Below are 23,659 nucleotides of genomic sequence, written 5' to 3' on the forward strand. Positions count from 1 at the left end.
TTTTTTTTGTTTATAATTGTATGTATAGATGAGTTTTTTTAAATTATGCAATAAACGATAATTTTATTATACTAAATAACTTTGTCATATTTAAATAATTTGATATTTAATTTATTACTAAATATTTCGAACACATGAGTATTTTTAAGTTTAGTTTAATTATTAAAGTATTTATATTATGATGAAAAAATTATATATAAAAATCATTTGTTATTCAATTTATTATTAAACATTTTAAACGTATGACATGAACAATAACTTATTCTAATGGTATTTGAATTGATAATATATCTACTCATAAATATTTTTAAGATTATTATGCCCTCACGTGCGGTCAAAACATCTAATATATTCATTGAACATTATAATTATCTTGATGGATAATACATTACAATCTAAATTTATGCATTTAACTTTCAACTATTGGGGGATTTGGTAGGAGAATTTTCCCAATGCTTTACAAGACAGAGAAAGACATATATAAATAATTAATACATTAAGGTAAATAAAGAAACAAAGTATTGTTCTTGCTTTTGAATTTTAATCACATATTATTCATACACAAAACATCCCAATGCTCAAAACAGAGCAAACCATTCCAGCAAAACACAAGTACAAAAATAACATTTTACATTTCAAATCACATAATAAATAAGAAAATAATCCTTCTTCTTCGTCCTTCCAACTGGGTTGTGGTAATTGACATGTAGTTTCAATTTTTTTTTATCTGGATGTGACCTGACATATAGTTTCAAGTTTCATTTCAAAGATCAGATATTGGTAGAGTTTTGAACCTGTAGAGCACTTTCTTCTTCTTGGAAGTCTGGTTATCGATTGTGATCACAATCTTTCCCGGTTCACCCACCTTAAAAGATTCAGTTATAACGGGTTCATCGGTTGACTCAATCCTCCGGTTCTTAGAGACAATCACAGCATAATTTCCCTCTGTGGTCGGCTCAAACTGAGCTCCATAGCTAACATCTGCACCCAATACCCTTAGTTCCCATGAAAGCATGCAAGCCTGCCACAAGCACCACAATGCACATTAATCTTTGTAATTAGCAATAATTCACAATATGAAATTTTAGTAGTCGGATTCTGAATGTATATACATCAGAGGCAGGCAAATCTATGGTGTATTTGGCAGCTGGTTTAACTATAGCTTCAGTTACAGTATCTTCAGTGGCTATAGGAATATCTTTGCTAAGTCCACCGTATTTAACCGGGACTTGTTCAGGAGAAATGTATCTGTTTCCAACCACAAACATAAGAGCTTAGTGACAAAAAAAAATATTTGAATTAGGAATTAGTAAAATCATAATTAATTACTGGTTAAATACTTGAAAATTGCATCGGTAGATTTAGATGGACCAGCAAGAACCATCTTGCTCCTAGTCCTTGGTGATGTGATGATCGATCCGAATGTTTTGTAGTAAGGAATGTACCACCATGGAACATTGATGAACAGCTGCAAAAAAAAAGGAAATATATATTATTTTCGTTAACTATATGGATTATAATATGGGCAAATCTCCAAAATAGCACATTTCTAAGTTTATATCACAAAAATAGCACTCAAAAACTAAAATGACCAAAATAACATTTTATCTTTTGAAAAATTTAAATTTTTTTATTTTTCAAATTTGAAATCTTATCCCCAAAACCTCACTTCTCAACTCTAAACCCTAAAACCTAAACTCTAAACCCTAAACCCTAAATTCTAAACCTTAAACCCCATCCCTTGAGTGCTATTTTTGTGACTTTTGGTCTTGAGTGCTAGTTTGGGAACAAAAACTTGATTTAGTGCTATTTTGGTATTTTTCTCTTATAATATCTTTAATTGTAATTATGTTTTGGAGAATAAGTTCTTCATTGACTGAAGCTGGTTTGTACTTTGTACTAGTGTTATTGTTGTGTATGTGTAACACTATTACGTACCTCTCTAGAGGCGAATTCAGGATAATTGTCCTCGAATTGCTTGACGGCGCGCCTGATGAATTGCCACAACGCTCTCTTGCCGAGTCCAGGAGCGTTCCTGAAGTCGCTGACGAACACAAACGAAGATTTAGCATCAGGGCTGCTGAAATCAAGAGCTCTCACACACTTCTCCTGTAGCTGAATCCTCCAGTTGAGGAATTTGTTAAGCTTCTCCTTGTCGGAGAAAAGCTCCTTGTTCTGGAACTCACCGTAGGAGCTGTAGATCACTACATGACCTTCCTTGTCGACACCGTGAGCGAAAACCATCTTCTCGAACTCGCTCGCTTCTTCTACGAGCTCGTCGATTTTGTTTTCCTTACGCCATTGGACGGTGTTTTTCAGCATCGTCAATGCGTCTTTGACCTTGAAGTCTCTTGCTCGGAGGAACTTTAGGAGGATCACATCGGATCTCTCGTCTTGGAGGAGAGGAACTCCGTAGATGGAGACTTCTTCCGGCTCCATAGGCTCTGCCTCGGAGACTACGGTGTTCTCTGGAGGAGTGACGGAGACTATCGACTCTTCGATTGCTTCCACGGTCTTGGTTCCATCTTCTTCAACACTAGAGTCTTTCTCGGTGGCTGACACTGCTTCTTTCTCCTCTGATTTGGTCTCTGCGGGAGCCACCGCATCAGTTTTCTCCTCCAACTTAATGGCTTCCGGTTTCTCTTCTTCCTTCTTTTCCTCTGTTTTGTCTTCTCCTTTGGTTTCCTCGGCCGGCTTCTTCTCCTCTGGTTTCTCTTCCTTCACCGGTGCCGGAGAAGTGAATTCCCGTTTGTTCAAAGCCTCCCTCACGAGCTCTTTAAACTCCGCAAGTGCCTTCTTCTCAAGTTCCTCAGGGGATGGAACAATCACCTTCTCAGCTACAACTGTCTCTTCTTCTTCCTTCTCGGACTCGGCCTTCTCCCCCGAGGCAACCGTAGGAGTCACGTCCTTCTCCGCCACCGGGGGAGGTACAGTCACCTCCTTATCTGTCATTGGTTTCTCCGCTGCTGTGACAACGACATCAGCTGTTTTGTGTGCCTCTTCTTGAGCCATTTTGAAATTCAAGAAAGGAAATGGAGGGAAGAGAGAATTTTGGAAAGTGAATGAGAGAAGAGAGAGGACGAGAGGGGTTTTATAAAACGGAAGGCAAAAGGGAACACACACAGACTGGTCGGGGCTGTTTTTCCGACAGCTCATTCGAACGCTTTCTAAGTGGGTCCTGTTTCTTTTTCCTCCAACGGCCGTCTTTTGCTTCACGAATTAGTATTAGGCTATTAGCACACTTCCTATTTTTAAATCATTAACCAAATCACTTTTTTTTTTAGTTTTAGTTTTTCCTACTCTTTCCCTAATTAAAAATTATATTATTTAATGTATTTATAAATATATATATTCCTCGTATAAGCGATGCTTTTTTAAAAATATCGTATATGTTAATAAAAGAGAAAAAGACCAAAATAGCATTAAATCAACTTTTTGTTCCCAAACTAGCACTCAATGCCAAAAATCACAAAAATAGTACTCAAAGGGTGGGGTTAGGGTTTAGAATTTAGGGTTTAGGGTTTAGAGTTTAGGTTTTAGGGTTTAGAGTTGAGAAGTGAGGTTTTGGGGATAAGATTTTAAATTTTGAAAAATAAAAAAAATTAAATTTTTCAAAAGATAAAATGCTATTTTGGTCATTTTAGTTTTTGAGTGCTATTTTTGTGATATAAACTTAGAAATGTGCTATTTTGGAGATTTGCCCTTAATAAAATCTGAAACATATTTTGATGATCTCCTTGATTTTTGAAGATATTCTACCTCGCTTTTCTCCCCTAGTCTTCAAGATTTACCCTACATGAAGCTTTACTAATGTTTGAGGTGAGGAAAAAAGTGGAATCATTTGAGAAAGAGAAAGAGAAGGGGGCATGGTAGTCATGTACATTTTGCATTGTATATGAAGCTGTTTTTCCTCCCTCTTCTTTTCTAATTAAGCCACTTGCTTTTTATTTATATTTTAACATATGATTAATCACAATATTCAGTACGCATATTTAAAATTTATTATATACTTTTTGATGGAGGCAAATAATCTTAAGAGAAATTAGCAGCAATGACCAAAAAATATAATTAACTACGTATTAAAAAGGTACTAATATTTCTTGTATATATACGCCGAGTTGTTTGGTATGAAGCCGCATATCAGAAATGCAAGAAATCAAATTAAGTTAAAAAGACAACCACAATGTCACAAGATTATTTTTAGAATTTGTTTGGTCTATTGTAAACATACGACTTGGCGAACCACAAGTAGGAGGCTAAACCAATGGAGCTGAGACAAGCCAGAAGCCAGTAGAAGTAATCCAAATGAGCCTTGTTCAGGTCGTTATCGAACCAGCTCGTTTGACCAGACTGCCTCGTCACCTTATCAATGAAGGATATCATGAAGCTGCTTAGAAAGTTGCCGACCCCATAAATGCTTAGATTCAAAGCCATACCAATGCTCCTAAGCTCACAAGGGACTTGGTCATAGAAGAGTTCTTGCAAACCCACCATTGTCAGCATGTCCGCGACTCCAATGAATACGTACTGTGGAACCAACCACCACACGCACATCAGTGTTGTGGCATCATCCCGTGCGGTTTGGAGCCTTTTGGTCTCGACCAAGGCGGCTACTACCATAGCAAGAATGGAGAGAACCATGCCTGATCCAATCCTCTGAAGCATTGTGATTCCTGATGGGCACTGAGTGAAGGATCTTGCGATAGGGACAAGTAGACGGTCATAGATTGGGATGAAAATGATCATTGTTAAGTTTATGAAACATTGAAGTGTAGCTGCAGGGACTAAGAGTCCTGGTGAGATTGACCTGTCCATTGTGGCTCCCTGCTTTGTGAAGAAAGTGTGGGATTGAGCACATACAATGGCATAGACCAAGCAACTCATCCATATGGGAGCAAGCTTAAGCACTGCTTTTGCTTCTTCAATTTCAGCCAAATCACATGAGATCGCCGCCTTGTCAAGGAACCTTCCATAATACATACATAGAGGAACCAAATTGGTATAAGCACAGTTATGCCCTGAAAACATTCTAAAGAAAAGTAACATATCTCTGTATAATGTTACCTGAGCTGCTTTGAGTCATGAACAGGTACCATAAGGAGGGTCTGGTTGGGGTTATATATATCTAAACCTGGTTGTCCTCTGTTCCTTACAGCCTCCATAAAAACATGACTGATTCTAGCAAAAGGGTTTTTCTTTTCTCCTCTTGCAGTGCTGAAACGATAGTTCTTAGTTCCAAGAAGGAATATAAGCAGAGAAAGTAGCATGGAAACACTTGGAATACCAAATCCCAAGGACCAACTTAGGTTCTCTTGAATAAATATAGAGATCAAACGAGTGGTCAACACGCTAATACAACTTCCAAACATTAACCAGTTAAAGTAAGAGCTTAAGGCATCCCCATCAAGTTGATCAGCTCCAAATACCCTAATACATGGTTTGTAACCGCCATGGCCTATGGCTATAAGATACAAAGAACAGAAGAAGAGGGTCACTTGGAGTTGACTTGGATCTTTGTGGTGAGAAGAAATCATGGTTGAAAACGACAGTTGCCCATGTCCCTATTTGTTTCACCAGATCTTCTTCTTATTAGAAATAAATTCGCAACATTATGACAGTCTTTTAACATGTGCAAGAAAAGTAGTCCAACATAGCTATGGTACAAATAATTCAAATTTCTGTAAGAAAAAAAAAACATATGCATATAAAACTGGAATCTATAATTTTTACAAAGTATTTCACCATTATATATATTATATTATATTTCTTTTTATTGGAAAAACTAAATATAATCTACTAGATTTTTTTCAAGTGAAAGTAGAGAGATATTTAAGAAGAATTTGTTGCATACCAAGATATACAGAGAAGATGCAACTAGGATAGTACGGAAACGACCGAGAAACGAGTCAGCGATAAAGCCCCAGAGGAGAGGCAGAAACGACACCGTTCCACTCCATGCGTTGACATTCGCAGCAGCTGCAGCCGTTGACTCTCCCAATGGTCCCGTCAGGTACGTTATTAGGTTCGAGGAAATCCCGTAAAAGGCGAAATGTTCGGCCATTTCTACACCTACAAGCAAAGAAAACACAGCGGATTCTGTGAATCTATAATAAGAGATAACAAAGCTAATATCGTTAAGATCGATCGATATGGGGTTTACTAACCGATGATAAGCCTTGCCGATTTCCATCCTCCAGATGAGGATCTCATGGAACCTTCGGTGGTGCCTGGATGAAGAGAGTCTTCGAGCTCATCGCAGACGTTTGCCATTGGCTCATTTAAAATAATCATCGTTTTTGGTATTGGTCTTGACCTTTGTATATGGCAAGGTGACAAGTTGTATTTAAATATATTTACTACGGTCGCTGGGACATGTAAGAGTACACTCTGGTCATTTTTTAATCGATTTAATTAGTTAAACCATTTCTAATATATTTCTCTATATTTTTATAAAATAGAAAAATTAATAAGATAAATGATGTCTATTCTAGTGTATTTCTTTATGAAAAAGTAACTTTCCTTTATTTTTCTCTCTAAAAATAGTAAAGAGTTGAAGTTGATTTTACAACAAATGAAGTATGTTAGTTACAGATTCAAAATAAAATAAATTAAATGAGAAAACAATTTTTCTGTAAAGGTATGTAGTATATTATGTGTCTGAATTTAACCATTAAAACATTTATGAGAAATTCCTTAAGATATTTTTTTTTAGTTTATTTTCACAAAATAACTCTCAAGAAAAAAAATGATCAAAAGAAAATTTTATTAAATGGTAAAAATACATTTATACCCTAAAGTTAACTAATCTAAACTTAGGATTTAGAGTTAAATGTGGAGTTTTGAAGATATGGTTTCAAAATTTTAAAAATAAAAAAATAAAAATTAAAAAATTTAAAATAAAAGAGGTTATTTTGATCATTTTTCTTCTTGAATTCTATTTTTGTGACAAAAAGTAAAAAATGCTATTTGAGAGAATTGCCCAAATATTTAAGCAAAAAATAATGGCTTACAAAGATTAATAATGTCTAATAGCATATGAAAATCTGATGCTATACCTCTAACTACTTTCATTGATCTTTTTTCTTCATATCAATCAATATTATTCCTCAAGATAGATAAAGAGTTTACTTTGGGTTCTTGTATACATACGACTTGGCAAAATAGACAAAGGAAACGAAGGCCACAGAGCTTAGACAAGCAAGTAGCCAATAGAAGTAATCAAGATGTGCTTGGTTCAGGTTGTTAGCAAACCAACTCACTTGACCGGACTGACTTGTGGCTTTCTCGATGACAGCGACCATAAAGCTACTCAAGAAGTTGCCTATGCCAACTACACTAAGGTACAAAGATAGTCCCAAGCTCCTAAGCTCGACGGGTACTTGTCCGTAGAAGAACTCTTGTAAACCAACCATAGTGAAAACGTCAGAGACTCCATAGAGAACATATTGTGGAATCAACCAACAAACACTCATTGGAACCGTGGCTTCAGGCGAATCAACTAGCCCGTGATCTCGGGCCGTCTTGAGCCTCTTCATCTCCACCAAAGCAGCTATTACCAATGAAGGAATCGAGAGGAAAATGCCGGTGGAAATTCTCTGAAGCGTTGTGATTCCTGCTGGTCTATGAGTTATTGATCTTGCCATTGGGACAAATAAACGGTCGTATATTGGGATGAAGGCGAGGATTGATAGGTTTATGAAACATTGGAGTGTTGCTGCTGGGACTAATAGTGTTGATGAGATTGATCTATCCATTGTTGATCCTTGCTTTGTGAAGAAAGTAGGAGATTGAGCATACACAATGCCAAACACTAGGCAACACATCCAAATTGGAACAAGACTCAACACAGCTTTTGCTTCCTCAACTTCACGTGAATCACAAGAAATCGCCGCTCTGTCCAGGAATCTACAGTTTCCAAAACAAAACTTCTTATTGAAATCTTCTTTCAACTTTTGGATAAAAACTATTGACAAAAACTAGAAAATGTGATTATATTGAAACAAAAATAGACATAAGCTAACAACACATGTAAACACACAGCATCACCTGAATGTCTTTGAACTTTCTGTAGGGACTAGAAGGTATGTTTCTGAAGAAGTTTGTTGTCGGTTTTTAGCTGCAGCAACGAAAACACGACCAATTCTAACGAAAGGGTTAGTATGCTTTCTGCCTTCTCCGGTGCTGAAGCGGTAAGTGTGTGTTCCAAGTAAAAACAAGAACAGAGAAAGCATCATGGAAAGACATGGAATCCCAAACCCTAAAGCCCAACTCAGATTCTCTTGAACATAGTTAGAGATCAAACGAGTTGTCAATATGCCAGCTGATCTCGCGAAATAGGACCAGTTAAAGTAAACACTCTTGGCTTTGGATTCTTTAGGATCTTGTTCATCAAACTGATCTGCTCCAAAAGCCCTAATACATACTTTGAACCCTCCTTCGCCTATAGCTATTAGATAGAGAGCAGAGAAAAAGATCGTTACTTTGAGGTTAGAAACGCACGAGACGAGTGTTTCTTGATCTTTACGGAGAGAAGGAATCGTCGCTGAAAACGTAAGCAACCCAAGTCCCTGACCGCATAAAATCAAAAATATTAAAACTAGTTCACAATAGAAAAGCTTACAAAAAATCTGTTTTGAGATATAATGCCATCTCTAACCCCTAACTCCAAAATACTATTTTATTGTGATTTTGACACAAAAACTTTCTTCAATCTAATACTAAAAATCACACTATTTTAATGCAACACTATAATTTAACATCAAATTTGGGGTAACACTATTCACTACACTAAAATACTATTCACTCAGTAAAATACTATTCATCCCACTAAAACACTATTCACTTAATCTATAAATAAAATAAACAATTAAATAAATGACAAATAAATACATATAATATTATAAAATAGTTTTTACTTTTTAGTGTTAAGTTTGGTGTTATGGTTGGAGAATAACTTTTTTAGTGCTGAAATTACACTAAAATAGTGTGGTTTTGACACTTAAATAGTGTTATGGGTTGGATGCGGTCATAAATATTTTTAGGTTAATTTTAATTAAAAAACATTTATAATTTGAGGATCATGCCACGTATAATAGCATTTTAAAATTTTAAGAAAAAATACTAATTTGAAGGAGTTACTAGTTACTTACCAAGATATATAGAGAAGAGGTTAAGAGAATGGTACGGTAACGGCCAAGGAACGAGTCGGCGATAGAACCCCATATTAGAGGCAAAAACGCTGCCGTTCCGAGCCAGAGGTTCACGTTTGATGCTGCAGATGCAGTTGACATCTCTAACGGTCCTGTGAAGTAGGTTATCAGGTTCGACGCTATCCCCAAGTAGGCGAACTTCTCAGCTACTTCAGCACCTGCCGGAATATTCCCTTTTATGAGAATATGGTGGGAAATTTAGGAAGCGTGGACAACAAGTTAAGTGCTTACCTATGATGTAGCCAGAGGATCTCCATCCACCTGAGGTGAATCTGACGGATGGCTTGCCTCGGAAATCGACAGAGCTATCAACTATACCGTTTAAAAGTGTAGTTCCGGCCTCGTCAGCAGCCTCAGAGATAGACATTGCTTTTTCTTACAGTTTTGTTCTAGAATCAATCACAGTGACTGAGATCTGGGCTGGTTGATTGAAGTTGTTGGAACGAGTGAGCATTGTCACTATCATGTGACTGTAACTTATAAATAATTCGTTGGATTCAATCATTTTCGATTTCTTTCTTTTGTCCTCATGCTATCGTATTTGATACGTTTCTTTTTTCAAATCATTACTTTTAGATAATTTTTTATAGAACAAGCTATTGCCATAAAAGCATTATTTAAATTCTTTTACCAACCGCTAATTCAGGAATTTGTTGGTTCAGATAAAAAGACACATGTATGAAAAATGTTCCATAAATAGATTGTTAGAATCGTGTTACAAAAAAAAAAAATAGATTGTTAGAATTAGGATCAATAACTTAACAAACAAATATTATTCATCATTGCTGATTAGAAGTAAGTTTTGTATAAAATAAAAATTCTTGTTATCTCTTCAAAAATAATCATCTCATTAAAAATGATACATATTGCGTATTTTTAGTTGTTATTAAGTCTCACTGAGGATATTTTACTAAATTTATCAAGTGAACAGAATAGGTCTCAGACAACAACTTCTGATGTCTTGACCGGTGTTAGTGGGATTCCACATAAAACGCGGTTTCTAGATCCGAAACTGTTCCAGTTTAGAGTCATGGGCTTGCCGTCCCTCATCTCCCTTACCACCGTCACCGCCAATCACCGCGCTTCCTCCGCCTCACTTTTCCAACAAGGTCACGATTCTACTTTTCTTAAGCTGGGCCTTCAGATATTGAATTTGGGCTTGGTTAGCCCAATTGCTTTTAATTATAAATGGTCCAGTCCATTGCTTTCACAGCCCACAGTCTTGTGGGGGTTTTTAATCTCGTTGATTAATTGCCTGAAGACTTCCGATGGGTTCAACGGAGTTTTTACCGAAGCAGATTTACATACAACGCCCTATTTCTCTTGTGCGAAGAGTTTCCTCTCTAATCATTTACCGGTGGGCTCACCGGGATCGCCTTCACCACCACTAGCATCAGTCCTCGTGAAGAAGCGAACCGTGCTATCCAATACCTCTTTGTTAAAGAGTGTTTCCCTTCCAAACATTAAATGGAAGTGTCCATCCATATCTATAACCGTCTTGCTATCTTGTGGAGCGGTCCGTTCGGGACCTGAAGATGCAGCGGACTTCGTTTCGACGATACTCCGAGGTGCGGATTGGGTGTTAACGTCACCTTTTCATGTGACTATCTCTCAGCTATCCAACTTTGTTGTGAAAGCCTTATCGACGCATTTAAGCTTGGTCTTGAATTCGCTGTCATCTTCTCATGAAGAACTATCTATTTTATCTGCTTTTGGCATTGTAGTTTATCTTTTTAATCAAAGAGGATGGTACATTCCCTCTTGTTATTGTAACCAAAACAACTGAGTTTGAATGAAAGTAAGCTGTGTTTCAAAAAACAGAATAGGTCTCTAAAATAATAAAATGGTATTTAAAAAAAAAATCAAGAATAATTTAGTGTACGTTTACAAAATTCCTCATAATATTTAATTCATAACATTCTAGTGTGTAATCATGATTTAGTTGGTTCTAAGGTACATTTCAGTAAATGAAGAATGCTCGATACATTAGGCAGATCAGAGGACAATGCTTTAGAAGGTGTTTAGTCTGTTGTACACATACGACTTGGCGAACCACAAGTAAAAGGCTAAAGCAATGGAGCTGAGACAAGCGAGAAGCCAGTAAAAGTAATCTAGATGACCCTCGTTCAAGTCATTATCGAACCAGCTCGTTTGACCAGAATGGCTTGTGACCTTATCAATGACTGATATCATAAAGCTGCTTAGAAAGTTGCCGACACCGTAAATGCTTAGGTTCAAGGCCATACCAAGGCTCCTAAGCTCACAAGGGACTTGGTCATAGAAAAGCTCTTGTAAACCAATCCTTGTGAACACGTCCGAGAGTCCAATGAATACGTACTGTGGAATCAACCACCACACGCTAATTGGTACGGTGACATCATCTTTAGCGGCTTGGAGCCTTTTGATCTCGACCAAGGCGGCTACTACCATAGCAAGAATGGACAGAAAAATTCCTGTGCCTATCCTTTGAAGCATTGTGATTCCTGATGAGTTATGAGTGAATAATTTACCCATGGGGACGCGTAGGTGGTCGTAGAGTGGGATGAACACGATAATTGTTAGGCTTGTGACACCATGGAGTGAAGCTGCAGGGACTAAGAGTCCTGGTGAGATTGACCTGTTCATTGTGGCTCCTTGCTTTGTGAAAAAAGTGTAGGATTGAGCATATACAATGGCAAAGACTAAGCAAGTCATCCATATGGGAACAAGCCTAAGCATCGCTTTTGCTTCTTCAATCTCGTCTAAATCACATGAAACCGCTGCTCTGTCAAGGAATCTGCATCGTTTCCAAGAGAAACTGTCAAACTTTCATTTTTACCACAAACAAAAAGAACTTTCATCTTAAGCGGGTTTGATTTAATCATTATCCCTCTTATATATACCGGCTGAACCAAGAGAGTGTAAACACAAACGTGGGGCTAAGAGTGCTAGATTTTTGAATTGATAATTACTTTTTATTAGTTATTCTATTCCGATTAAGTTTTCTATGTCACTTTAAATCAAATTTGATTAATAAAATGTTATTTAATGTAAAATAAAAAAAATAGAAACGTGGGATCCAACTTGGATCATCCAAGATTCTAAACAAGAAAAACATCTATGTTAACTATGTTACCTATATTCCTTGGAATCTTGGTGAGGTAGGAGAAGGAGGTTCTCTTTCAGGTTATCTACATCAGTTTGCTTTCTGTTCTTCAATGCCTCCACGAAAACACGACTGATTCTAGCAAAAGGGTTTTTCTTCCCTCCTCTTTCAGTAATAACACGGTAAGAGGTAGTCCCAAGGAGGAACAAAAACAGAGCAAGTAGCATGGAAACACTTGGAATACCAAACCCTAGTGACCAGCTTAGGTTCTCTTGGATGTAACTAGAGACCAACTGAGATGTCAGTATGGTAATACAGTTTCCAAACATTAACCAGTCGAAGAAAGAACTCTTGGCTTTCGCCTCTTTTATATCGTTACCATCGAATTGATCAGCTCCAAATACCTTAATACACGGTTTGTAACCGCCTTGTCCTATGGCTACAAGGTAGAGAGAGCAGAAGAAGAGAGTCACTTGGAGCTCTTGGGAATGAATCATGGTTGAAAACGTCAGCAACCCAAGTCCCTGTGTTGTTTTGTTTCATCACATCAGTTATCTAAGGAACTTTGGTAATAAAAACATTTTAAGAGGAGATTAAATTGTTATATACCATGACATATAGAGAAGATGAGATGATGATAGTACGGAAACGACCGAGAAACGCGTCAGCTATAAAGGCCCAGATAAGCGGCAGAAACGAGACCGTTCCACTCCAAGCGTTGACATTAGCCGCAGCTGAAGCTGTTGACTCTCCTAATGGTCCCGTCAAGTACGTTATCAGGTTAGTCGATATACCATAGTATGCGAATCGCTCAGCCATTTCTACACCTACAAGAATCATTAATGAACACGAATCAGAACTGCATGCAAGAGAATCAACAAGACTATCATTAAGACTTTTACTTACAGATGATGAGCCTAGCAGATCTCCATCCACCAGAGGAGGATCTTACGGCTGTCTTTCCCAGCTCCTCCGTGGCGACGCCGGTGTTAGACATTGTGTTTGTTTGTTTGTTTGGTTGTTTTTTTTATGTTTGGAAATTTATAAAGACATAGAAATTGCTTCTTGTAATGGTTTTGTAATGCATGTGAGATGGTATTAAATGAAGGTAGTCGGCAGGTTGTATTGGTGCATAAGATAACATTTAAATAGTTTTCTCGTGCAGCGGATGGTGCTTTCTTTTATCTTTTTGTTCGAAGTCGTTGCCTCGTTGGAACACGTTCTTGTCTTTCGTCAATCATTAGAACATGTTCAATTAGTCGAAAATAATTAATAAGAAGCCCGCGTTAAATGGTTTCTATTTTATATATGAGCAGCCGGTGTTCCAAGTAGAAATAGTCAACGAACGTGACTATGAAAGAGAAAGAAAAAGAGAAAAAGAAGAGGCAGATGTAACTATTTTGACATAAAAAGAAAGTTGATGTGACCACCACAGAAGAACACAAAAGATAAGCCAATTATGTACATTCCATTATTTGTGAATGTGTATTACTAATATTTAAAAAATAAATAATAATATAGAATACCAAAATAATAGTTTAATTAGTTCTCTCCCCACAATTACCAAGATAATTGTAATTTAGTCTTTCAACACTTCTCGACTATGGATATTAGACATGTTAGGAATATATCTTACTTGAAGTAGAAAATTGTTGATCTTAAATTTTCCAATGATTTTGTCAGGTGTGTTATTTGGTAAGACCGGCCCTGAATCCAAGTAAAACCACGCTTGGTCTTGCCACACCAACATTAATATTTTTATTTATCGGCCTTTATTTTAATCTACAGTTAAAATTCTTGATTACAAACTTTCATCCCATGAAATCAAGTCCTTTCTTTATTCATTTTGTTAGGTCACAAGCTCGAAACCTCGATCACTCTCAATCTCTCACTCAACGCAATACTTCAAAAAACGTAAACACAAAAGAATGACACAAGACAATTAACGAGTTTGGACCCTCGATATGAGTAACAACCCTACTTGTCAAGTTGATCTTTCTTAGCCAATTCACTATGATCTTGCTCTCCTCAAGTGAATCAAATCGAATAATCCCTCTTTTCTCACAGTAGAACTTAGCTCACAAGAGAGAGAGAGAGAGAGAGAGAGAGAGAGAGAGAGAGAGAGAGAGAGAGAGAGAGAGAGAGAGAGAGAGGAGATAACACCACATATGCTCTATATATATCATAGAGTTTATTAGGCACATTAAGTCGATTTTAAACCACCGTAAACCTTGGGCTAACCGCCTTGCTGAACCAGATAAACCACCCTCTTCAATTTTGACAGCTCAAAATTGACATAACCAGCCTTGGTTTAAGCTAATCTGGATTGACTATCATCATCAAAGCACTACAGATTTGTTGTTCAGTTCTTACTTTCTAAAAACCCATTACCTGTCAGGCCCAACCTTTTTCGGCTTATGATCTTTATAATTTGAAGGTCGACATTGGGATGAGAGTGAGAAACTTGGTTGGGCTTACTTATGATTAGCGTCGCCTGTATCCACCATCCGGAGGAGAATGTGATGGCTGGCTTGTCTTGGTAGTTAATGGAACCATCGCATGTGATCGCATTTGGCTTTTACTTTACTGATTCCGAGTTGAAGATACTATATGATTCTTCTGTTGTTTGTGTATGTGGAAAGGGCCCACAGATAGTCTTATTAGATACTATGTGATTTGTTATTGATTTTAAATACTTGAAAGTTGCTTGGGAATCAGTGTTATTCGAATTCATTTGTAAGTTCATGTGCATCCTCGTGGTTTCAGAGTGTTGAATTGATATATATATAGATATATTTTATATAAATGATCAAGTGAGATCAGGTTCAAGATTCTCTGACTAATTAATTAAAAGATGGGATAGAATTTCCACATTAGAAATATATCATTAGTAAAATATATAAAGATTATGTGTCACAAGAACATATGCACAATCGCAATGATGGATTAGATGTCTTCAATCATATAGTTTTGATCTTAATGTTTTGACTAGTATTCGTATCCGATACAAAATATTAAAATAGTCAAGCAACAATTTAAATTTAATTATTAACTTATTTGTGTGTAAAATATGAAAACATTACAAAAAAGAATATGCAAACATATATTTGTTAGACATTATGATTTCAAAAGATTTATGAAATACTATCATGACACATACATGTCACATGTGATATACATGTATATATAGATATCTAAATATAGGCGAAGTTTTTTTTTTTGAACACAAAATATAGGAAGTTAGTAGTACGTGTTTTGAGCTGATCTTGTGAACATGTTATACAGTCATTTTGTAGCTAACTTTTTTTTCATTTTGATATGCTTTTATAAGGCAAAACAGACTAACATAGAGCATTACCATATAATTAATAATAATAAAATATTAATAAAATGTTTTGTCTCATTTGCCGGTTTGAAGTGGATCATATTTAAATTTGTCATGCTCTGGTATTGAGCAAATTGCTAAGATTTTTGTAGTTCTTTCATATTTTTCCAACATCTAATTTGTAAATGACCAAAATTCTTGTTAAATTTTTTTTTTTTTAAATTGAAATGTTTAATCGATTTCCGAAGAATAACTGTTAACTTGTTATAATGTGAAATAAACTCAAAATTTGTCTTAGTTACTATTCGTAATATTTTTCCAATCCAAAACTGCTAGAATGTAAATCTCTATTTCGTAGATTCTGAAGTCCATTTCGGAAATGTAAAAAGCTCAACTCAGCTGACTAGGTGTTTGATCTGTTGTAGACATACGACTTGGCGAACCACATGTAGAAAGCTAAACCAATGAAGCTGAGAGAAGCCAGTAGCCAGTAGAAGTAATCTAGATGAGCTTTGTTCAGGTCATTATCGAACCAGCTCGTTTGACCAGACTGGCTCGTGGCTCTATCGATGACAGAAATCATGAAGCTACTTAGGAAGTTTCCAGCCCCGTATATGCTTAGGTTCATAGCCATGCCAACGCTCCTAAGCTCAGTAGGGACTTGATCATAGAAGAACTCTTGTAAACCCGCCATTGTGAACCCGTCCGCGACTCCATAGAGAACGTACTGCGGAACCAACCACCACACACTCATTGCTATGGTGAGGTCATCCCTAGCAGTTTGTAGCCTTTTGGTCTCAACCAAGGCGGCTACAACCATAGCAATAACGGAGAGGAAAATTCCTGTGCCAATCCTTTGAAGCATTGTGATTCCTGATGGGATATGCGTGAATGATCTTGTGATTGGGACAAATAGACAGTCGTAGACTGGGATGAAGACTATAACTGATATGTTTATGAAACACTGGAGTGCAGCTGCGGGGACTAAGAGTCCTGGTGAGATTGACCTGTCCATTTTGGATCCTTGCTTCGTGAAAAAAGTAGGAGACTGTGCATACACAATGGCGTAGACTAGGCAAGTAATCCATATGGGAACAAGTCTAAGTACTGATTTCGCTTCTTCAATTTCAGCCAATTCACATGAAATGGCTGCTCTGTCGAGGAATCTGTAAAAATCATAGAGGAATTGACAAAACTATTGTTATGAGAATTTGTAACAAGAACTGTTATGACGAAAAATGCGGAAAATGATTAAAACGCGAAACAATAAAGAGATTTAATGTGGTTCACTAATTCAGTTATGTACATGCAAAAATCTTATTATTTGAGGTGATTTCAGTGTACAATTAAGGTTAGAAAAATAAGAGTGTTTTCCATTCTAAAATTCTATTAATGATAGATTCCAGGGCTTAGACATAATAAAAGTAACTAAATAGAATATTATGATCATATAGGAATGATTTTATACTATTTAGAATGGGGCGTCACCCAACCATGGTGACGCCCTCCCAATAGACCTTATGACTCGTTGGTTCTATCAGTGGCAGAGCTATGTGGGTGGGAGGGGGGTCAGCTGACCCCTGTGATTTTTATAAAACATGAATTTCACATATATATTTTAGGTAGTTTTCAGAATATGTGGTTAAAAACCTTTAGTTTGACCCCCATAACTCAAACTAATTCTTTCTTTTGACCCACTTTAATATCTTCTTAACAATTTTACATAATTAGTTTAGTAAATGACCCATCTAAAATGTGATGCTAGCTCCGCCACTGGGCTCTATCAGGTCACAATAGATTCAAGGCATATCAACAAGAACTAAGATGGTATGATTTTAAAATAGAACCTTTGTTACCTGAATTTCTCAGAGCTCTGTTTTGCCAGGAGAAGGAGGGTCTCGTTTGAATTAGCTATATCTGAATTGTGTTCTCTTCTGTTCTTAATTGCCTCCATAAAAACACGACCAATTCTAGCAAAAGGGTTTTTCTTTCCTTCTCTTTCAACAGTAAAGCGGTAAGAGGTAGTTCCAAGGAGGAAGAGAAGCAGAGCAAGCAACATGGAAACACATTGAATACCAAACCCTAAGGACCAGCTTACGTTCTCTTGAATGTAGGTAGAGACCAAGCGAGTGGTTGTTATGCTGATACAGCTTCCAAACATCAACCAGTTGAAGTAAGAACTCTTGGCCTTTCTCTCTTTTAGATCATTACTATCGAACTGATCAGCTCCAAAAACCTTAGCACACGGTTTGTAACCGCTTTGTCCTATTGCGATAAGAAACAGAGAACAGAAGAACAGAGTCACTTTGAGCTGGTCCGAATCTTCGGAGTGAGAAGGAATCATGGCTGAAAACGACAGCGACCCGAGTCCCTGTTTGTTTTTTTTTCATCAAATCATCAATAACGAATCTTGTAGTGATAAAATAATGTATAAAATGATGAAAATGTTACATACCAAGATGTAGAGAGAAGACGATATGATGATAGTACGGAAACGACCAAGACACCCGTCAGCTACAAACGCCCAGAGAAGTGGAAGAAACGCCATTGTGCCAATCCAAACGTTCACATTCGCTGCAGCTGCAGCTGTTGGCTGACCCAATGGTCCTGTCAAGTACGTTATCAGGTTTGACGATACCCCGAAATAGGCAAAACGCTCGGCCATTTCCACAACTACACAAAGCTCAACAACAACAACAAAAACGAGTTAGCCAAAGTTTCAAGGCAATTAATGAGGAACTTGATTGCATTTGCTTACAAATGATGAGCCTCGCCGACTTCCATCCACCGGAGGAGGATCTGACGGCTGTGTTTCCGAGCTCAGCCGCGGCAGCGTCGGTGGAGATAGCCATTGTGTTTGATATGTTTAGTATTTAGAAATACAGACAAAGATCTTGTATTGTTGTTGCTATATAAAACAGTCAATTAGCCTCAGCTGTCACTGTCAGGTCGACAAAGCAAAAAAAAGATTAAAAAGTACCTAACTCGTGTTGGATATTTATTTATTCTATTATTTTTCTTATCGGTGTGTTGTTGGAATGTTCGATTTAGCCAAAATTGTAGATTTTAAAAACAATAAGTGGGGTATGCGTGCGTTCACGAGTTGGCCTATGCGTGCCTTAGATTGCTTTCTTCTTCCTTTTTTTAGTATATAGCGTCTTCTATTTCACTCAATTGTGTGTATGAATATCATGTAATATTTAATAGATTGATATTTGGAAAATGAAAAGTTTTAATGTCCCATAAGATATAAACTTAATAAATTGGAGCATATATTAACAGTGTTTACTATGGTTATTGATATCTAATAAAATACTACGAAAATCATATTATACTAAAAGAAAAAAAAAATCAAAATATATAAAATCTGTTTATTTAGAAAATATCTAACAAAATAAAATTCGCATTCAGTTGTAAAAACAAAAAAAAAGAAAATATTATAGCATGCCAAAAACATTAAAAATGTTACATATTATTAAATTATCATCCTAATTTACAAATATTGATTTCGTTGGTTCTCAATTCCATTTTAGTAAATGGAGAAAGCTCAATTTTGAAGGCAGAACACAGAAGACAATGCGTTAGAAGGTATTTGGTCTATTGTACACATACGACTTGGTGAACCCCAAGTAGAAAGCAAAACCAATGAGGCTGAGAGAAGCCAGTAGCCAGTAGAAATAATCTAGATGACCTTTGTTCAGGTTGTTATCGAACCAGCTCGTTTGACCAGACTGGCTTGTGACTCTATCGATGACAGATATCATGAAGCTGCTTAAGAAGTTTCCGGCCCCGAATATGCTTAGGTTAAGAGCCATACCAACGCTCCTAAGCTCACTAGGGACTTGGTCGTAGAAAAACTCTTGCAAACCCGCCATTGTGAATACGTCCGCGACTCCATATATAACGTACTGCGGAACCAGCCACCACACGCTCATTGGTATAGTTAGGTCATCCTTTGCAGTTTGTAGCCTTTTGGTCTCGACCAAGGCGGCTACTACCATAGCAATAATGGAGAGGAAAATGCCCGTGCCAATCCTTTGAAGCATAGTGATTCCTGATGGGATTTGCGTGAAGGATCTTGCGGCTGGGACAAGTACACGGTCATAGATTGGGATGAAGATGACAATCGATATGTTTATGAAACTTTGGAATGTAGCTGAAGGGACTAAGAATCCTGGTGAGATTGACCTGTCCATTGTGGCTCCTTGCTTTATGAAGAAAGTAGAAGCTTGTGCATTTACAATGGCATAGACTAAGCAACTCATCCATATGGGAACAAGCCTAAGCACTGCTTTTGTTTCTTCAATTTCAGCTAAGTCACACGAAATCGCTGCTCTATTGAGGAATCTGCATGGTAACAGTATATACGATAATTGCAACAAGGTCATAATTCTATCTCTACAATTCGTATCTGATCATATCAGATGAAGTAATACATGTTTCTTCAATAATGGATTTGATCATTGTAAACATAAATGAGGTTAAAAAGCACGCCCTAGCAAAGACTCTCCCAGTCCCAGTTATCGAGGCGCCATTTGCTCGTCCCCTCTCCGACGCCGGTGGAGTCATGGCTCGCCGGCGTCGACCCTCTAAAACTCTACGTCTCTCTCTCCTCTTATCTTCTATCCGTTCAAGCTCTCTGGTTTCGTCCGTCTCCTTGTCTTGGTCGGAGAACATTGTGACTGTTTCGTTTTCCGGGGGCTCCCGGTCTATGTTCTCGGTTTCCTCTTCGGCTCACCGCCTCACGCTTACCGTTATGTGTCTTGTTGGGCTCAGATCTGTAAGAATCAGCTCCCGTTTCATCGTCATCGCTCCTGTTCGTGCTCTCATCGTCTCTCACGCCGTCGACGGTTCTCCGTTGAGACCGTCTCTCAAGGTGAGCAGGGACGACGTGGTTAAGCCTTTCGGATCGCTTTCCACCGGAGTCGTTATTTTCTGGGGGGTTCCCCACTTTTCTTCTGTTACTGTCAGCCACAACCACCGTGACTCACCAATGCTCTGCAACTGCAACTCTGGTTTAACAGCCGAAAAAGCCTTAACCTTCGAGGTAGTCACGTCTCAAAACCCTAGATTTATGAAGCACCGTTCAGATCTACCGCCGTCCCCGCTAGTTATGATGTATGCTTGTTTGTTGTCTCATCGAGGAGGAGATCTGCTCCGACGAGCCTCTCCGCGGCGACTTAGATTTATTTCAGAAGACCGGAGATCAGCACCAACACTCACCCCCTCATCTGTTCCGCTCAACCGTCGCTGCTCCCTTTCCGGCGACCCGAGCTCCTGTCAACGTCAACGGAACAGCATCGCTCAAGCCTGTGAGATGGGCCTATTTGCTTGTAGATTGGGCCTGAGAACACTAATTGTCTTTTTACCGGTGGGTTCACTGGGCTCGTTGTCATCTTCATCACCATACTCATCATCACCTGCCTTCTCTCGAAGAAGTGTTTCCCCTTCTGCCCATGTGCGAAGGTGTATTTCCAAGTCTATAACCGTCTTGCTATCTTGTGGAGCGGTCCGTTCGGGACCTGAAGATGCAGCGGATCTCGTTTCGACGATATTCCGAGGTGCGGATTGGATATCAACGTCACTTTTCAATGTGACTAAATTTCAACCTTCCGGCACTGCCGTGAATTTGACGCATTCAAGCTTTGCTATGAATTCGCTGTCTCTTTATCTTAGAGGTTTCTCTAAATCTATCGTTTGTGTTGTATGGTTTTATGTTTGTAGTTCTATGAACTCTTGTAGACTTTAAGTTTTTTAATGAAAGTGGTGTTCCAAAAAAAAAAAACATAAATGAGGATTTCTAACAATAACCAAATTGTATAAGAACACAAGTTTCACACAATAGGGTAGGAAATAAACAAGAGACGGCAGGGTGAAGATTTTCGACAAACAAATTCGAAACCGGATCTACAAAGGGCAATGGTAAGTTTTAAAAATATGATTAGTGTTTTGAAAATTTACCTAATTATAGATTTTCTAGATATGTGGTGTCTAATTTCTTTAAATTTTATGTATAAAAATATAGTTTTGCGTATTGTTATAATAGTTTCAAATTAGAAAAGACATGTTTAACAATGCAAAGATGAAATAAACATATTAATTTAAATTTATTTTACTAATAAATCAAATTAATATATTGAAATACATAAAATAAATGATAATTAATATAATAATAATAATTTAAATATGTAACTGTACTAATATTTCAATTTTTTAAATATTAATTATTAAAATCTGATTTAACAGTTAGACACTACAATATCAGATTTTTGAATAACACTCAAACAGCATATACAGCCAAAATCATAAACTACTCAAACAAGACTGGCAATTAATTGGTTGGGCTGATAGGACCCGGATTATTTAAATACGGATGGTATACTAAAAATGAGAACGGTGGCCACCCTATTGTGATTGGACCTCGTTTAGACGCGCCTGGTCCACATTTTAGACACGGGGTTCTAGGAGTGTGTACATGCTTGGTTTGAATCTCACACTAGTGCAACGTAATGCTCTTAAAATAATATTCGCCTAAATAATTCTAAAGAACAAAAATAAATTCGGTTGAGTTTTTTTTCCAACTCGGTTAACTTATGTTACTTACCTGAATTGTTCGGAACTCTGGTGAGGGAGTAGAGGGAGGCTCTCGCTTGCATTACCTAAACTTAAATGGTCTTGTCTTCTGTTTTTTACTGCCTCCATGAAAACACGGCCAACTCTAGCAAAAGGGTTGTTCTTTCCTCCTCGTGTAGTGCTAAAGCGGTAAGTCTTAGTTCCAAGGAGGAAGAGAAACAGAGCAAGTAGCATGGAAACACATTGAATACCAAACCCTAAGGACCAACTTACTTTCTCTTGGATGTAGGTAGAGATAAAAAGAGTTGTTGATATGCTAACACAGTTTCCAAACATCAACCAGTTGAAGTAAGAACTCTTGGCTTTGCTCTCATTTACATCGTTTTCATCGAATTGATCAGCTCCAAATACCTTAATACATGGTTTGTAACCTCCTTGTCCTATGGCTATAAGGTACAGAGAGACGAAGAAGAGAGTCGCATGGAGTTGGTTCGGAGAGTGAGACCAAACCATGGCTGAAAACGACAGTAACCCAAGTCCCTGCTTGTTTTGTTTAATCAAGCCATCAATAACGAATCTTGTAGTGATAAAAGTGTATACAATTAATGATGAACACGTTACATACCAAGATATAGAGAGAAGATGAGATGATAATAGTACGGAAACGACCAAGAAACGCGTCAGCTACAAACGCCCAAAGAAGCGGCAGAAACGATATGGTTCCAATCCAAGCGTTCACATTGGCCGCAGCTACAGCGGTTGACTCCCCCATGGGTCCAGTCAAGTACGTTATCAAGTTGGACGATATACCAAAAAACGCGAAACGCTCCGCCATCTCCACAACTACAAGAAGATCAACAGGAAAACAAAGCTGAATTAGCAAAAGCTTGTGAGGTAGTTAAGGTGAAACTCGATCGGTTTTACTTACAAATAATGAGCCTCGCCGATTTCCATCCACCGGAGGAGAATCTGACGGTTGCGTCGTTGATAGCCATTTTTGTTTAGAAACTAATATACAGAAAGTAATACTTTTGCTACTGTTGTTGCAGTACTGATGAGGATTAAGTAACTGATGATTCATGATCATGATAGAACATGTTTGATGAACTCGTGTACCTTGTGAGCATTTCTACTGGAGAATCAATTGTCAGTTGACTATTAACTCGTGTACCTTGTGAGCATTTCTTTATTGTTATTTCTTGGGAGTCGTTAGAAAATAGTTAATGAGTCAGAAAATATTTTTTTTGTGGAAAAAATCTTACAGGTTTCACGCCGGTGAAGGTGTGAGAACGTGGAAATTATGCACTTGTTATAATATCTTTGTGTGTTTGAACTTTGAAACAATCAAGACTGTTAAGAGTAATTAAAAAAGAAAAATGCCTTGAATAGTTTAAAAAATATTATCACAAAATAGCACATAAAAATATTTATTTTTTTTATCAAAAAATACAAGAACATATATCCTAA

At 37.4% G+C, this 23,659-nt stretch overlaps 6 protein-coding genes across 6 annotated transcripts; all 6 read right to left on the minus strand.

Annotated features, from left to right (window-relative positions):
- Nucleotides 1-477: 477 nt before the first annotated feature.
- LOC106357047 (patellin-1-like) lies at nucleotides 478-3,255 on the minus strand. The gene is made up of 4 exons (XM_048735833.1): nucleotides 1,939-3,255; nucleotides 1,341-1,468; nucleotides 1,113-1,248; nucleotides 478-1,021 (listed from the first exon to the last, which is right to left on the minus strand). The coding sequence occupies exons 1-4, from the start codon at nucleotides 3,154-3,156 to the stop codon at nucleotides 764-766; spliced, it is 1,740 nt and encodes a 579-aa protein (XP_048591790.1). The 5' UTR covers nucleotides 3,157-3,255; the 3' UTR covers nucleotides 478-763.
- Nucleotides 3,256-4,140: 885 nt separating this feature from the next.
- Nucleotides 4,141-6,566, minus strand: LOC106353762 (protein NRT1/ PTR FAMILY 5.11-like). Its single transcript, XM_013793555.3, has 4 exons — nucleotides 6,165-6,566; nucleotides 5,852-6,069; nucleotides 5,065-5,561; nucleotides 4,141-4,966 (listed from the first exon to the last, which is right to left on the minus strand). Exons 1-4 carry the CDS (start codon nucleotides 6,289-6,291, stop codon nucleotides 4,201-4,203), a joined length of 1,608 nt encoding a protein of 535 aa, XP_013649009.2. The 5' UTR covers nucleotides 6,292-6,566; the 3' UTR covers nucleotides 4,141-4,200.
- A 328-nt stretch (nucleotides 6,567-6,894) lies between these two features.
- Nucleotides 6,895-9,641, minus strand: LOC106353761 (protein NRT1/ PTR FAMILY 5.12-like). The gene is made up of 4 exons (XM_048735834.1): nucleotides 9,441-9,641; nucleotides 9,150-9,367; nucleotides 8,047-8,567; nucleotides 6,895-7,905 (listed from the first exon to the last, which is right to left on the minus strand). Exons 1-4 carry the CDS (start codon nucleotides 9,574-9,576, stop codon nucleotides 7,125-7,127), a joined length of 1,656 nt encoding a protein of 551 aa, XP_048591791.1. The 5' UTR covers nucleotides 9,577-9,641; the 3' UTR covers nucleotides 6,895-7,124.
- A 1,532-nt stretch (nucleotides 9,642-11,173) lies between these two features.
- Nucleotides 11,174-14,567, minus strand: LOC106353760 (protein NRT1/ PTR FAMILY 5.11-like). The gene is made up of 4 exons (XM_013793553.3): nucleotides 13,201-14,567; nucleotides 12,904-13,121; nucleotides 12,325-12,818; nucleotides 11,174-11,985 (listed from the first exon to the last, which is right to left on the minus strand). The coding sequence occupies exons 1-4, from the start codon at nucleotides 13,289-13,291 to the stop codon at nucleotides 11,220-11,222; spliced, it is 1,569 nt and encodes a 522-aa protein (XP_013649007.2). The 5' UTR covers nucleotides 13,292-14,567; the 3' UTR covers nucleotides 11,174-11,219.
- Nucleotides 14,568-15,858: 1,291 nt separating this feature from the next.
- LOC106353759 (protein NRT1/ PTR FAMILY 5.11) lies at nucleotides 15,859-18,823 on the minus strand. The gene is made up of 4 exons (XM_013793552.3): nucleotides 18,378-18,823; nucleotides 18,075-18,292; nucleotides 17,476-17,990; nucleotides 15,859-16,785 (listed from the first exon to the last, which is right to left on the minus strand). Exons 1-4 carry the CDS (start codon nucleotides 18,469-18,471, stop codon nucleotides 16,023-16,025), a joined length of 1,590 nt encoding a protein of 529 aa, XP_013649006.2. The 5' UTR covers nucleotides 18,472-18,823; the 3' UTR covers nucleotides 15,859-16,022.
- Nucleotides 18,824-19,035: 212 nt separating this feature from the next.
- On the minus strand, nucleotides 19,036-23,564 carry LOC106355837 (protein NRT1/ PTR FAMILY 5.11). Its single transcript, XM_022689020.2, has 4 exons — nucleotides 23,121-23,564; nucleotides 22,818-23,035; nucleotides 22,224-22,732; nucleotides 19,036-19,966 (listed from the first exon to the last, which is right to left on the minus strand). The coding sequence occupies exons 1-4, from the start codon at nucleotides 23,185-23,187 to the stop codon at nucleotides 19,201-19,203; spliced, it is 1,560 nt and encodes a 519-aa protein (XP_022544741.1). The 5' UTR covers nucleotides 23,188-23,564; the 3' UTR covers nucleotides 19,036-19,200.
- Between the last annotated feature and the right edge of the window lie 95 nt (nucleotides 23,565-23,659).

This window comes from Brassica napus, chromosome A7 (assembly GCF_020379485.1).
Source record: "Brassica napus cultivar Da-Ae chromosome A7, Da-Ae, whole genome shotgun sequence".
Classification (NCBI taxonomy): domain Eukaryota; kingdom Viridiplantae; phylum Streptophyta; class Magnoliopsida; order Brassicales; family Brassicaceae; genus Brassica; species Brassica napus.